The sequence below is a fragment of the Dicentrarchus labrax genome, unplaced genomic scaffold, assembly GCF_905237075.1.
Source record: "Dicentrarchus labrax unplaced genomic scaffold, dlabrax2021, whole genome shotgun sequence".
Taxonomy (NCBI): Eukaryota; Metazoa; Chordata; class Actinopteri; family Moronidae; genus Dicentrarchus; species Dicentrarchus labrax.
This window is the reverse complement of record NW_026136715.1, coordinates 7,446,161-7,459,347: the sequence shown is the minus strand read 5'-3', so window position 1 is coordinate 7,459,347 and position 13,187 is coordinate 7,446,161. Positions and strand designations below refer to the sequence as shown.

Sequence of the window (13,187 nt, the reverse complement as noted above, 5' to 3'; positions counted from 1 at the left end):
GCAGAGTCAGGTGACTAAAAAGAAGTCAGCTTATATCCTTGTAGGAGAGTTATTGGACCAATCAGCATGAGGCGGGGGCGGGCTCAGCAGAGCACACATGAGTTGTCAAACAGGTTTGTCTTGAGCTGCTAAGTACTTTCAAACATTCTCCTGGAGGAACAGGACAGCACTGTGTTCACTGGGCTAAAACCACAAACCCAGGAGAGTCTCAGGAGACCCAACAGGGACCGACAAGGTGAGTTTTCTGTAGAAATGGCAGAAAAAGAAACTTTCTAACAACCTACACCTCCATACAGGCAGACCTTGAGCTTGTCAGGGCAAGACTAGAATGTAGGCCTTGAGTACATGTGGGGACATTTTATGTGTTGTTTACCTGGCCTTTTGTGTTTCTGTTTCATTTGTCTTCGGCTTCCTGCTTCGCTCAATGGTTGTCATTTACTCTCAATAGCAGAACATGCCAGCACTTGACTCAGAAACACTAAATTAGTAGCTCTATTTTTGTTTGTCTGACCCACCTCTTGACATTCCTCTTTGGTTTGTAATGACACCAGCCTGATACCTTAATGATATGTGTCACAGTGCTGGCTGTCTCTCCTGGTAAAGGGAGATCCCGTTGTTTTGTTGGAGAGGGGGTAGATATCTGTAAGGTAAGAAATGGAGGTACTGAAACGTTTGTATGGAGCTCTATCAGCAGGAGTTTGGCTCGGCTCAGACTGGAATGGCAAATATGTAGAGAATGTGACTGGCAGATGCAGATTGTTCAAGCGGCACATTTCAAACACACATAGTATCTTTAAGTATATACAGCAGTGCAGGAAGAGAGCCTGTGTTCATCAAGCTCACTATTATGACCTTCATCCCAATTAGAGGTTTATAGATGTGCACAAAGAGGGATGGGTCAACAGATGCTGAGTTGCACCCCTTTGTTATGACTTTTCTTAACCTACAGAGGTTTGTAGTTCAGGAAGAAGTCCGTTACAAACCCTGGCAACTGACTGCTTTATTTAAAGATGAGGAGTCATTGTTCCCATAGCAGCTGTTGGTGTGTGTGTGATCTGCTCTGTATTGCCTCCAGACAATAGCTTGTTGACAGCTGTTCTGATGCACCTCCCCATCACCCCTCTCATACACACACACACACACTTCTGCCACTCTTTTCACAGGCCTTCTACTGACTGAAAATGAAGTGTCAGTTTTATTGTGTGTTTGTCTGCGGAGAGATGGATGACTGCAAGTTATTGTTCAAATCTGTCTGTGCTGGCAGCCAATGAACTTGCAAATAGGGAAGGCTTCAGGAGGCTGATTGGCTGCAGCTGTATAGAAAGGGGTGGGGTTTATGGGTGTAGTGACTTTGTGGAGTTGGCTGTGTCCTGTCTGTGTTAGAAGAGTCTGAAACAGGGATGCTTGCTTGTCGTATGAGGTAAATGTCTTCGTCGACTGTTTATTTCAGGTCTTTATTGAGCTGTCTTTCCTTCATATACTCTCCTGACTGATGTGTCTCCTTTCCACAGGATGTCAAGGGTCCAACTGTGATGCTGACGTTACATCTCTTCAAAAAAGGAGTGGAGCTCATCATGAGACAGCTATATAGACGCACAAATACAGAATAACTTCTGCAGAGATATTTAATTCAAATCAGCCAAGGAGGAAGCTTTAAACTGAAAGTGCACAGGGACAGGTACTTCTAGTTTTACAAAATGCCTTTGGAGACTCTCCAGCGCCCGGTTAGAAAACCGGAGAGGACTGCTGTAGCTGCTACACCACCACGCTTGCGGCCCCAGGGGCCAGTGGGGCCAGACTTCTACCGGCAGTTCCCGACAGCAGCAGGCAGACCAAAGCAGAGCGCGGTGGAGAGGCTAGAAGCGGACAAGGCTAAATATGTCAAGAGTCGGGTGGCTCTTTCTAAACAGCAGCCGGTCAGGGCTCCTGATGTGCGGAAGCCTCTGCTAAACCCCAGCACCGCTCTGCGACCCACCAGGAAGACACCGACCCCAATGAAAACAAAGAAGGAGGGAGTCCAGCTCGACTTGGAGCATCTGAGTAACCTGATCAGTGGTGTGAATGATGGGCCTCAGTCCAGTGTTACTGTAAACTCAGAGGACAGTAAAGCTCCTACCACCCCTTCACACAGCTCTCTTTGCCCCACACCTGCAGGGGCACAGCAGAAAAAGGAGAGACCGTGTCCACCTCCCCGTCACGACTGGTCCAGTCCTGCTAAAGTGAGATTAAAAGCCTCTGGACCTGCCAGGGTAGAGAGTCCCAGCTCTCCTGGGTCTCCAGCTGCAGGGACTGTACGCAGGGTGGATGTCATGCCTCAGGCCAGCCCTGTGAGGACACCCTGCAGACCACCTCAGTACATCCGGCAGCCCCTCCAGCCCATACCTTTACATTCCAAGTTTCCACTCCGCCCGGCTACTTCACACCTGCGTCTCTTTCACCTCAGAACAACAGCAGGTCCTTCTCCTCTGAAACCTGTTGTTGCTCCATCAAAACCTGACGACCCTCCCTCTTCTCCAGGTGGAACCCCTGTCCCTGCTACACCTCCCCCCAGCCTCCCTCTTCTCCCTCCTCCCTCCCCGGCAATTACTCGTTTGTCCTCTTCGAGCTCCAGGAAGCGCCCCTCTCTTACCCGGTCTAAATCAGACATGAGTGACCGGTGCTCCAGAGCCGGCACAGAGCTGGAGCGCTTCTTCAACCTGTGTGGTCTGGACCCTGCAGACCTGCAGGAGTGGGCTGGATCTAGTTCTGACATTGTGTCCATGGCTCGCTTCCGCAGTGTGAGCGCTCCAGGGTCTGAGTGTGCAGGCTCGGGCAGAGAGGATGAAGGTGAGGAGGAGGAGGAAGCGACCAATGCTGCAGGGCGTGTTCCCTACGGTGTTTCTGTTATTGAGAGAAATGCAAGAGTGATCAAATGGCTGTATGGACTCCGTCATGACAAAGACAATACAAGTAAAAGCACCAATTTATAGGATGGTGTTAAATGGTCTAAAATAAGCTTTAAAACAAAAGTAAATTTCAGTGTGTCTGCAAAACACATTAAGTGATGAGATCCTGTGATTAAACTGGTAGCAAACTGATGTGATGATATAATGATGGATGCAATTTGCCAAGTAATTTACTTCCCTTGTTGTTTGTTTTGATCAGGTTTTTTGTTGTTTTTTATTTCATTTTTTATCTTACAAAATTTGAGATTTGATGAAATGTGTTATTGAAGAACAGAAACACTTATTAATTTGAGAAATTCTCAATATTTTTTGTTATTTTGACTTTTCAAACGTGTTTTTGTGCGTGTGTGTCACATTGGAGATGTCGTGGTGTCATCTCTGGCTGTAAATGTGCGGCATTAAAGATTGAATGATGCAAGCATCTTGTTTGTTACTGATTTATTTTACAGAACCACAACAGTGGTCAAACGTACATAATGTTAGTCCATATCAATGTATGTAATGTATGCAATTGCTTTGAAACAGCTCTTCATTTGAAGAAGGTGCTGATTATGAAATTGTCAGAAAGAGGAAGAACGGGACCGACAGGCGTCATTTAATGGAGGAAATGTTCACTGCTGTTCCACAAGAGGTCAGAGCAGTCCATACTGACACATACTATTGCTCTGTGCAGGAATATCTCTGATTTCTTACTGATCTATGAAAACCGTGGCCTTTTTTTAGATGAACTGAGAAAATACTAACAGTATTTTTTTTTTATTTAAAATGGCTCTTGTTTTATTTTGCACTCTTTAATTCTGCATTAGGAGGTGCTGGAACTGGGGTCAGACATGGGACAAAAAAGTAAAAATATACTTGAATTTAAACTTTGAAAAGCTCCAAACCAGGTTTTAAATTTAGCTATACATCTATACGTATCATTAGAGTTCATTTGTAGCATTTAAAAGTGACCTGCAGCCAGTTAAACTTTTCGAACATACAGTAAAAATCATTAATAAATAGTTTTTTGTTAAGTAACACATACATAATAGAACTGTTGTTAAGTTCCTTCATTCTTAGTGTGAATATGAGGAGGTGGGTGGATAAGAGCACCTCACCTAACAAGTTGTTCAACCAGATTCCAGCGTCAAACAAGTAGTGGTAGTGTGTCTGACTGTCGCTCCGTATTGTGGCATTATTCCAGGGATGGATTGTCTTAAGACTTTTACGAATCAAGTCCAGATATTAAAGAATCAGTTATTAAGACAGACCGCGGACAGAGACTCATGCAGCAAAGATCAGCAGAGGGTACGTTTTCCAAATTAAATATTTTTCTTCTCCTACTCAGATGTTGACTACAGATGATATTTTTAAATTCACCACTCATGGCAACTGTATTGCAGTTTTTGCTGGGTTGTTTTGATGCAGAGAAACACAAGTTCAATTTTGAGAGCAGGGTGCACAAAAACAACAACACTGTGTTTCCATTTATACAATACGTCTTATACTGCTGTCTAAAAAATAAAAATCCTACTTTTTTTTTAACACAGTGCATCAAATAATAATAAGTTCAAAACTTGATTTAAATGGAGGTGAACTAAACTGGAAATAAAATTACGTAAACTGACCTAAAATATTTACTAAAATATTCTAGTTTTGGAAACACAATATTGTTTTTTGTACCACATACTCTTAAAATTGCACATCACCTATTGTTATATTCTACAGGCACAAGAGAACTTCATTTGGAAGAAGAACTGAAAGAAATGTTAGCAGAAGACTCTCATTTGAAGGATTTCACTGTGATAGTTGTGTGACTAAACTAAAGAGATGAAAACCAGAAATGACTAAAAGTTAGTTGGCAGAATTTAAAGAATGTAGAGAAACTTTCTAAATACACAAAATCAGCTAAATGTTTGAACTCATGTTTCAGTGGTTACACAGAGAACAGTAACACTTCACCTTCCTGTCTGCTCTCTGGTCTTCACAGGGGTCTGGGGGGATTCCTCTAGCCAGGAAGGTGTGTTATGCTGTGGGTGGGGTCCCATATCAGATTACCACAGTAGCTATAGGTGTTTCCCTGCAGATCTTTCTTCTGGATGTTGTGCAGGTAAAGATCACGGCTTACAAAAACAACCACTTGTTTTTCTTAACTATACCATCTTGCCTCCTGTATGTGTCTGAATTTCAAAATAAAGCATCTCGGTGTCTCACAGATGGAGGCCTCCTATGTTTCCATGATTTTATTTGTGAGTCGGGCCTGGGATGCTGTGACAGACCCCGTGGTTGGATATCTGGTGGGCCGCAGTAACTGGACGCCCGTCGGCAAACTCACTCCATGGTTGGTTGGTTGGTGGAGCCGAATGTTTAACACACTTCATCTTGAATTAATCTGCGATTCATCCTCCGGCGCTGTATTCAACAGAGCCAACCATGTTTATCTCACAGGCTGGTTCTTTCCACGCCATTTGGTGTCCTGTCCTATCTGCTGCTGTGGTTTGTGCCACGAGGCTCAGTGTCAAAGGCGCTCAGTGTGCTGTGGTTCCTTACAGCAGCCTGTCTGTTCGAGACCCTCATGAGTGTAAGTCAGTGTAAGTGTTACTGGCACTTCTCATTCCTTTACCCCAATTAGTACAATTTTGAAGCATATATCTGAGTGTTTTCATTTTATGTTACTTTATACTTCTTTTTCACTACATTTCAGAGGGAAATATTTTACTTTTAAAGGACCAGTGTGTAGGATTTAGTGGCATCTAGCGGTGAAGTTGCAGATTTATTTGAATTTGGCTCAGCCTTCCTAGCATGTAGGAGAAACTACGGTGGCTGTACAACTGCAAAGACCCTATCTACAGCCAGAGTTTGGTTTTTCCATTCTGGGCTACTGTAGAAACATGGTGGTTCAACATGGCGGCCTCAGTAGAAGTGGACCTGCCCCCTTTGCAGATAAAAACGGCTCATTCTAAGGTAACAAAAACATAACAATATCCTATATTCAGGTGATTCTACACTAATGAAAACATACCTGTGAATATTATATTCCATTTCTGCCAAAGGATCCTCCTAAATGTTACACTGGACCTTTAAGTCCACTACATTTATCTGACAACTCCCTTTTTAGTTGCTTTTCAAATATAGATTTTATAGGACCCTCATCGCAAATTTCAGATGTCTAAGAGTTGTCCTCTCCTATTCATCACCTCACAACTCCTCAGATTTATGTTGTGACCCTTTTGAGAGGCCCAACCCCTCAGTTGGGCACAACCTGACTTTAAGGTCCAGCGTAACATTTAGGAGAATCTATTGGCAGAAATTGAAGATAATATTCAGAACGTTGAACATTCATTCTGTATGTTTTCATTAGTGTACAATCACCTGAATATAGGAATTGCTGTGTTTTTGTTATCTTAGAATGAGCCGTTTCTATCTGCGGAGGGAGCTGGTCCTCTTCCGCTGAGGCTGCCATGTTGAACTGCCATATTTCTACAGTAGCCCAGAACGGACAAACCAAACTCTGGCGGTAGAAAGGGCCTTTTATGTTTTGCAGCCACTGCAGTTTCTCCTACACTTCTCATTCCCTCATTGTTGACATTGCTGTGCTGGTCCTTTTACTTCAATCAATGCTGGTACCCATTTCTTTGTCATCTATCGATCTTTTTGCCCCCACTACTGAGCTCTTTTCTCCATCTTTCTCACATCACCATGGAGACAGAATTTCCTACTATTTTTATGTCACTGTTGCTGCAGCCATTTTGCTCCAAGCTGTGTCACCATGGCTACCGAGTTTCACACCGCTCATGTGCTGTCAGTTGGCCTCATGTTTTCCCCTGTCATCCATTAACAGTGCTACAACGTTCCTTACCTCTCCCTCAGCATGTTCCTGGGGGGAGATCGCAGAGACAGAGACTCTGCCACAGCCTACAGTAAGAGTACCGACACTCATCTCAGATCCTTATTCTCAGGTCAAGCCGAACAAAATGTAGACCAGGATTTCCCCCCTCACACGCCTTGTCCTCTTCGCTTTGACTCTGTCTTTCTGTGGCAGGAATGAGCGTGGAGATGCTGGCGATGCTGTTGGCTTCTGTAATTCAGGGTCAAGTTGTAGCTGTGTACAACAAAGAGAAACAAGATGTCTGTCAACATTTGGACCATGAAACACCTCAAAGCACATCTTCACCACAGAACGCAACCCTGCAGGAAACGGTAGATCCTGAACCTGAAGCGTTATATAAACTAACTGAGCTGAGATAACGCTCACATTTCCCTAGCAGCCCAGCAGCATTTCTTTGGCATTGTACTCACACAGTCCCAGGGATATCTTGTTACCCTGTAATTTACTGCCCTTAGCTCAACATAGGCATTGTTGTGTGTTCATCTGTGTGTGTGTGTGTGTGTGTGTGTGTGTGTGTGTGTGTGTGTGTGTGTGTGTGTGTGTGTATACATGTGTTCTCAGGATTTTGTTGTTGTTACACATCTGCAGTGTTGAGGAGAACCAGACTAAATGTAATAGAAATAAATAACCTCAGTGTATTTTGAAAAACAACACTTAATTTAAACTATGTAAGTAATAAATGGGGATTATGTTGGACTAAAGGAACAGTTCCACATTGTAGTATCATGCTTCGCCTCTAAATCTCTGCGAAATCTAAACTAAAAATTAAAACTAGGCATGAAGAAACATTTTAATTAACTAAAGTAAATCTAGGGTTAAGAAAAACAAAAAATTACTGAAACAATATTATGTACTTGAAAAAAAGTTAAAATACACAGGAAATGTTTTAGTACCGGTAATTATCAAATTAGTCAGTACAACAAGCATGAGGGAGCGTTGGTGCAAATGTTTTTGAGACTACGATGTCTAAATTACTGTGAGTCAATGCTTTTCTGACAAATGCTCCAAAATTATAATAATGAAAAAAACTAAAACTAATACAGAAACTAATAAAAACTAAACATTGTCAAACAATAGAACTAAACTGAAACAGACAAACCCATTCTGGAAACTGACTGGAAATTAAAAACAAAATACAAATAAAAAGTAATGGAAAATACTATAATAAGCTTTGAGCACAAGTTGAAATGGTCATTTATAATCATGAAAGTGCCCTATTGAATACTCTGAAGTGGGACAACTTGCTTTGATCTAAAGGCAAAGTAATCCCAAACATATGAGGATTATGTTACATAACTGAATAGCAAACATTGTAAGCCTCTGGGTATGTGTTTGTTGGCAGCATAATATCTTTAAATGTCTAATGTGTGTTTTTTTGCCCCCCAGCATAAGGCTTTCCTGACCTCAGCTCTGGTCATGGGTGCCTTGTTTTTCCTCTGCAGCCTGGTTCTCTTCCTGGGGGTGCAGGAGCAGCAGGGTGAGTCATTCAAAAGTGGTTAATGCTAATTATTTTTTCAGTTTTCATTACAATTTCACAAATATTTCACTCTTCTTCCTTAAAATTTCATTTTATTTTCAGCGCCTGTCTGCTCTGATGAGAAAGTACGACCGTCCTATCTGACCTCGCTGAAGTTGCTGATATGCCACAAACCTTACCAACGACTGGTGCTTGGCTTTGTGTTCAGTGCACTTGCATTTCAGGTACAGTTTGAGCTCATAGTGGCTGTGTCACATTCCTCTAAACCACAGCTCTAAAGGAGTAAAAGGAGCTTCATAAGCTAATAATCCTTATATAATTGTCCTTTCATATCCATATCTGCACTTGGTTTCCAGATTTCTTTTTCCATATTTAATGCAAAATGTACCACAGATTTCTGGGAGCTCTCTTTTTTTAGGGACAGGGTGCTTTTTCTGATCTTTGAGTTAAAGTGAGTGAACTTTTATGATATTGTGTCACTATGGTGATGGCAAGAATAGCATGCATGGGTATCTTTATTAAGACCACCCAAAATGTCACCAATCATGTTTTCAGGGGAGCACAACAGCACCAGTTACACCTTTTTATAAAAGCATAACACGTGTTTTTGTCCTGTATCTGTTATCTCAGATGTCGTTGGGTAACTTTGCACTCTTCTGCAGTCATGCTGCTGGGCTGGGAGCCCAGTTCCAGCACCTCCTACTGGTTCTACTGGTGAGATACAACTAGAATCACACACTCTGCTCACCAAGATGTTTATAAATGCAACATCTCAACAGGCCTTTCAAGGATTTCACATGATTAAAAGATGAATGTTTCCACAGGCTTCTGCCTCTATAGCAGTTCCTCTGTGGCAAGCAGTTCTTCTGAGAATTGGAAAAAAGGCCACAGTTTTCATCGGATTATCAGTAAGCTATCGCACATATTCTTATACAATAATCCGAATGAGAGCCATGTACCACATCTTCAAAATCTCCTTCTTATCTGTGAGGCCTGTCTCTCTCAGCTCTTCATCCCAGCAGCGATTATAGTTGCCTGTGTTCCCAGTAACCTGCCAGTCTTCATGACTATGTGCATTCTGATGGGATTCAGTGTGGCGACCATATTCTTGCTACCCTGGTGAGTCAGCTCCCAGCTAGGACACAAAGTTCTCAGTCCTTTCCAAGGCCCCTGTCAGCTCTAATCAGTATCAGAACTGAATGCAGTGCACATGAATCATTCACATTGCCCACCTGACTCTGGCCTCTGATGAATATTCTAGCGAAGATGTGTTTTGTTGACTGCAGCGCCGCTCATCTAAATTGACATGGGTTAGGGTTAGGGTTTTGGCATGTGATATGTCAGCTTGTTGTGTATCGGCTATTAGGTCTATGCTCCCCGATGTGGTGGACGACTTTGCTGTGAGACATCCGTCCTGCAAAGACCTGGAGCCTCTGTTTTTCTCCTGCTACGCCTTCTGCAGTAAGCTGGCAGGAGGCCTGTCCGTTGGGATCTCAACCATGACATTGCAGTGAGTCAGTCCTCCCTCCACTCACTTTATGTGTTATGTGTGTACATCTCTCGGTTCATCACATTTTCCCTGTCTGCAGATTTGTGGGCTACAGAGCGGGTGCGTGTAACCATGGCGACGGAGTGGTGATGGCTCTGATTGTGCTGTTCTCACCAGTTCCCATCGCACTTCTGCTGATAGGGATGGTCTTTTTTCACTCCTACCCAATCAATGAGAGGCAATCTTTACAGCTCCGGGAACAACTGACCACAGTTCAGTAAGTGGCTTTTCGGGTGAATTATCCTCTCAAGAGATGAAGGCCATCGATGGTTCCTGATGTTTGTGATCTTCAAAGTGCTTATAATGATATTATATAACAATGATGGTTATTAAATGTTGAAATTATGCATCATAGTGATCAACCTACAGAAAATAATGATGTAAATCTGCACCTTTATATGATAATGAGGATACTTTATTATCAGATCAAGTCTGATCCATTTGCCACATGACAGGAAAGACATAAATTAAGTGAAGAGATAAAGATACAGACATTTTAAGATAACATTACAAACACAGAAGACAGCTTAACTGTTACTTAACAGATGGTTCACTCTCACTGCTCCTGTAGTGTTGTTTTCTGCTGCAGCTGTTTCAGCAAAAAAATCAAAAAAATAAACTCTTAAAAACTACTTTAGTGACTTGTTGGTGAACATAGTGGAGCACTTAGGAAGTTAAGAGCCAGATATTTCCTTTAGGAGTTGGTAGAAGATGAAAACTCAGCTAAAAGAGAGTGAACATTTTGACTTACATTCATCAGGTTGACAGACACATGACCCCAAATGACAAGTTCACAGTCTGGATATCAAATAGCAGCCTGGTTATACCTCGAGTATATATTTCAAAGCTTTTTTCCAAAGCTTTGATGTCAGCATTGCTACTGCGCTACAAGTCAATGGGATATTAAAGAAATTATTTGACATACTGGTAAATTAGCTTATCCCCCTTTCTTCCTGAGAGTTAGATGAGAAGACTGACACCACTTTGTAGCTACAAGGAGCAAGTGGTTAGCTTAGCTTAGCATAAAGACCAGAAATAGGGCAAACTATTATACTACTATTTGTTATGTTATATGTTATGCTGTTTGTTTAATCCACGCAAAGACAGACGTGTAAAATGAGATATTGCTAATCACTGAGCTTCAGAGGAGTTGGTAGGCTTTTTTTTTTCAGATTTTCCAAAACCCTTAAACCATGAACACTCTGACTAGTCAAACAAATGTAATACATGCACTGAAATAGCTGCAGAACAATAACAGCTTTGTGATGTCTTTTGCATATATGCGCAGACTGTTCTCGCTCTTTCAGGATTAATTATATCCATAGAGACACTGAAATTCATATTTCTGTGAAACCTCTTGCAACACATCTTCCTTGCAGTAATATCTATGTATATTATCATAGCATCATTTTCAAAAACAGCATCACATTTATCAGATTACTGTATATGCCAGTAAAAACAACTTCATAGTGACATACATGTTTTGATTCATTAATATTCTTTGTTTTTCCTCCAGCACAGGAGCTACATCATCCTCATCGGCCCCGGGAGAAAACTCAGAGCAGCCAACGGTTGTGCAGCAGCCCCATGCTGGTGTGACATCAACTTCACATTATCACACAAAGACAGACGCGTCATACAAGTCAAATTCCTCACCGGGTTGTGACAATCATGATAAAAAATGCTCAGTCAAGTCATCTGTCCTCTCCAACGTATCAAAGAGCCCCTCTGGACAATACAGGCGGCCTACATCAGTTGTCCAGTCAAATGTTAATCCTCAGTGGCATAAGCAGAGCCCATACCGGCACTCTGGAGACGATAAATTGGGCAGAAATGTCCCTAAAAATGACCCCGGGCCTTTCTCTAGCAGGTCAAGTGTGAAATCCAAAGTGTCGTGGGTATAGTCTGACACCTTTAAGTGATAATTTGACATTTTGGGAGCTTATTTTTTTTTTTACTTTCTTGCAGAGAGCTCTCATGTCTGTACGTTAAATACGAAACTACAGCCAGCAGCCAGCTATCTTAGCTTAGCATAAAGACTGGAAACATCTAGCCTAGCTTTGACCAAAGGAAAGAAAAGGTCCCGTACCAGCACCTCAATAAAGTTCACTGATTAATACATTAAACCTTGTTTGTTTTATCCATACGAAATCTGAAGGGTGGAAACGACATGTTGTTGCATAGCTACATTTAATGCTACTGTTTGTCTCTGCAATGTTGTTTATTTGGATTCATGTTGAAGTTACAGCAGGTTTTTAAAAGTGTATGTAGTCTAATCTTGTAGTCATTGTTTGCCCCATATGCTTGAAAGTTGCATTTATTTTCAACACTATGCATACGTTTTATTTGCGTACATTCACACACCTCTGCAAACTTCCTGCACCAGTGTTTATTAATTATTAAAAATTAATAAACTTTTGTCAGTAATCATTCGTTTGTACATTTTCATTCAATGTCATCAGCTCAGTACATGTCTGATTCACTCTACACACATACAGTACAGACGTGATGGAAGCTCTCTTACCTTTAGACAAACACTTTCTACATTAGACGTTCACACAGCTTGATCCCTGCATTAGGTTGTTGTTGTTTTTTTTGTGAGTGAAAAAAAAAAGACGGTGGATTGATTAAATGAAGGTCATCTGAGAGGTGTGACAGTTAACTCAATCAGACACTTTCATTGAGTTATTTTAGGGCCTCAGCAGGCAGCTGTTTTCATTGAACAAGCTTTAAATAAAAAAAACACTAAGTGGAGCATTTAGCAGTCAAATACAGAGCTAAAGGAGAGTGAACACTCGACTAAAGGGCCAAACAATTCAGTATGCATCACAGATTAGTACCCACATCTGTAAGCCATCAAATAACCATTAATAACATCATGATGTTACTGCGCTGCTTCTGTTTTTGCGTGATTTTAATACTACAAAACAAGGTCTATATATGCAGTGTTTATAGGGTTAAAGGGTCAGAAACCACCTACGTATTTCCAGCAGTGTTATCACATCACCACACACAGGCGTGGTAAAAGGAACATCAAACAATCATTCAGGTCTTGAGCAATGGCCCACGTTAGGCGAAGTTCTTTGGAAGGGAAAACGAAAGCAAGCAGTGAAGTTTTTATACAGACTGTCACAATTTACAGACTTACTTGTTAGATCTTGACCCCGACTATACCGACTACAGTTTAGATTATTCCCAATGCTCAACTTTCAGTTTAACCTGATTAAACTGTTAGCTCGTTTGCCAACTGTCTGATCATCTGACTGCTCCTGTTACTTTGCCTGTCAGAAGTAAAAAAAAAAATACAAAAAAAAACTACATGTACTAAACAAACAAATCTGTTATTGA

General features: G+C 41.6%; 2 protein-coding genes across 4 annotated transcripts; both read left to right on the top strand.

The window, feature by feature from the left end:
- Positions 1-12: 12 nt before the first annotated feature.
- fam110a (family with sequence similarity 110 member A) lies at positions 13-3,366 on the top strand. Of its 2 annotated transcripts, none has more exons than XM_051425012.1 (2): positions 13-235; positions 1,512-3,366. In XM_051425012.1, exon 2 carries the CDS (start codon positions 1,698-1,700, stop codon positions 2,967-2,969), a length of 1,272 nt encoding a protein of 423 aa, XP_051280972.1. In that variant the 5' UTR covers positions 13-235; positions 1,512-1,697; the 3' UTR covers positions 2,970-3,366. The 2 variants fall into 2 exon arrangements, with proteins under 2 accessions (XP_051280972.1, XP_051280973.1); XM_051425013.1 differs by lacking the exon at positions 13-235 and adding an exon at positions 290-1,420.
- A 677-nt stretch (positions 3,367-4,043) lies between these two features.
- LOC127377277 (sodium-dependent lysophosphatidylcholine symporter 1-like) lies at positions 4,044-12,266 on the top strand. 2 transcript variants are annotated; one of them, XM_051425010.1, is made up of 14 exons: positions 4,044-4,232; positions 4,915-5,034; positions 5,141-5,265; positions 5,373-5,505; positions 6,766-6,844; positions 6,967-7,124; positions 8,200-8,290; positions 8,393-8,514; positions 8,921-9,004; positions 9,115-9,198; positions 9,297-9,409; positions 9,657-9,800; positions 9,880-10,056; positions 11,361-11,622. In XM_051425010.1, the coding sequence occupies exons 1-14, from the start codon at positions 4,131-4,133 to the stop codon at positions 11,503-11,505; spliced, it is 1,677 nt and encodes a 558-aa protein (XP_051280970.1). In that variant the 5' UTR covers positions 4,044-4,130; the 3' UTR covers positions 11,506-11,622. The 2 variants fall into 2 exon arrangements, with proteins under 2 accessions (XP_051280970.1, XP_051280969.1); XM_051425009.1 differs by having other exon boundaries at positions 4,045-4,232; positions 11,356-12,266.
- The last annotated feature ends 921 nt before the right edge of the window (positions 12,267-13,187 follow it).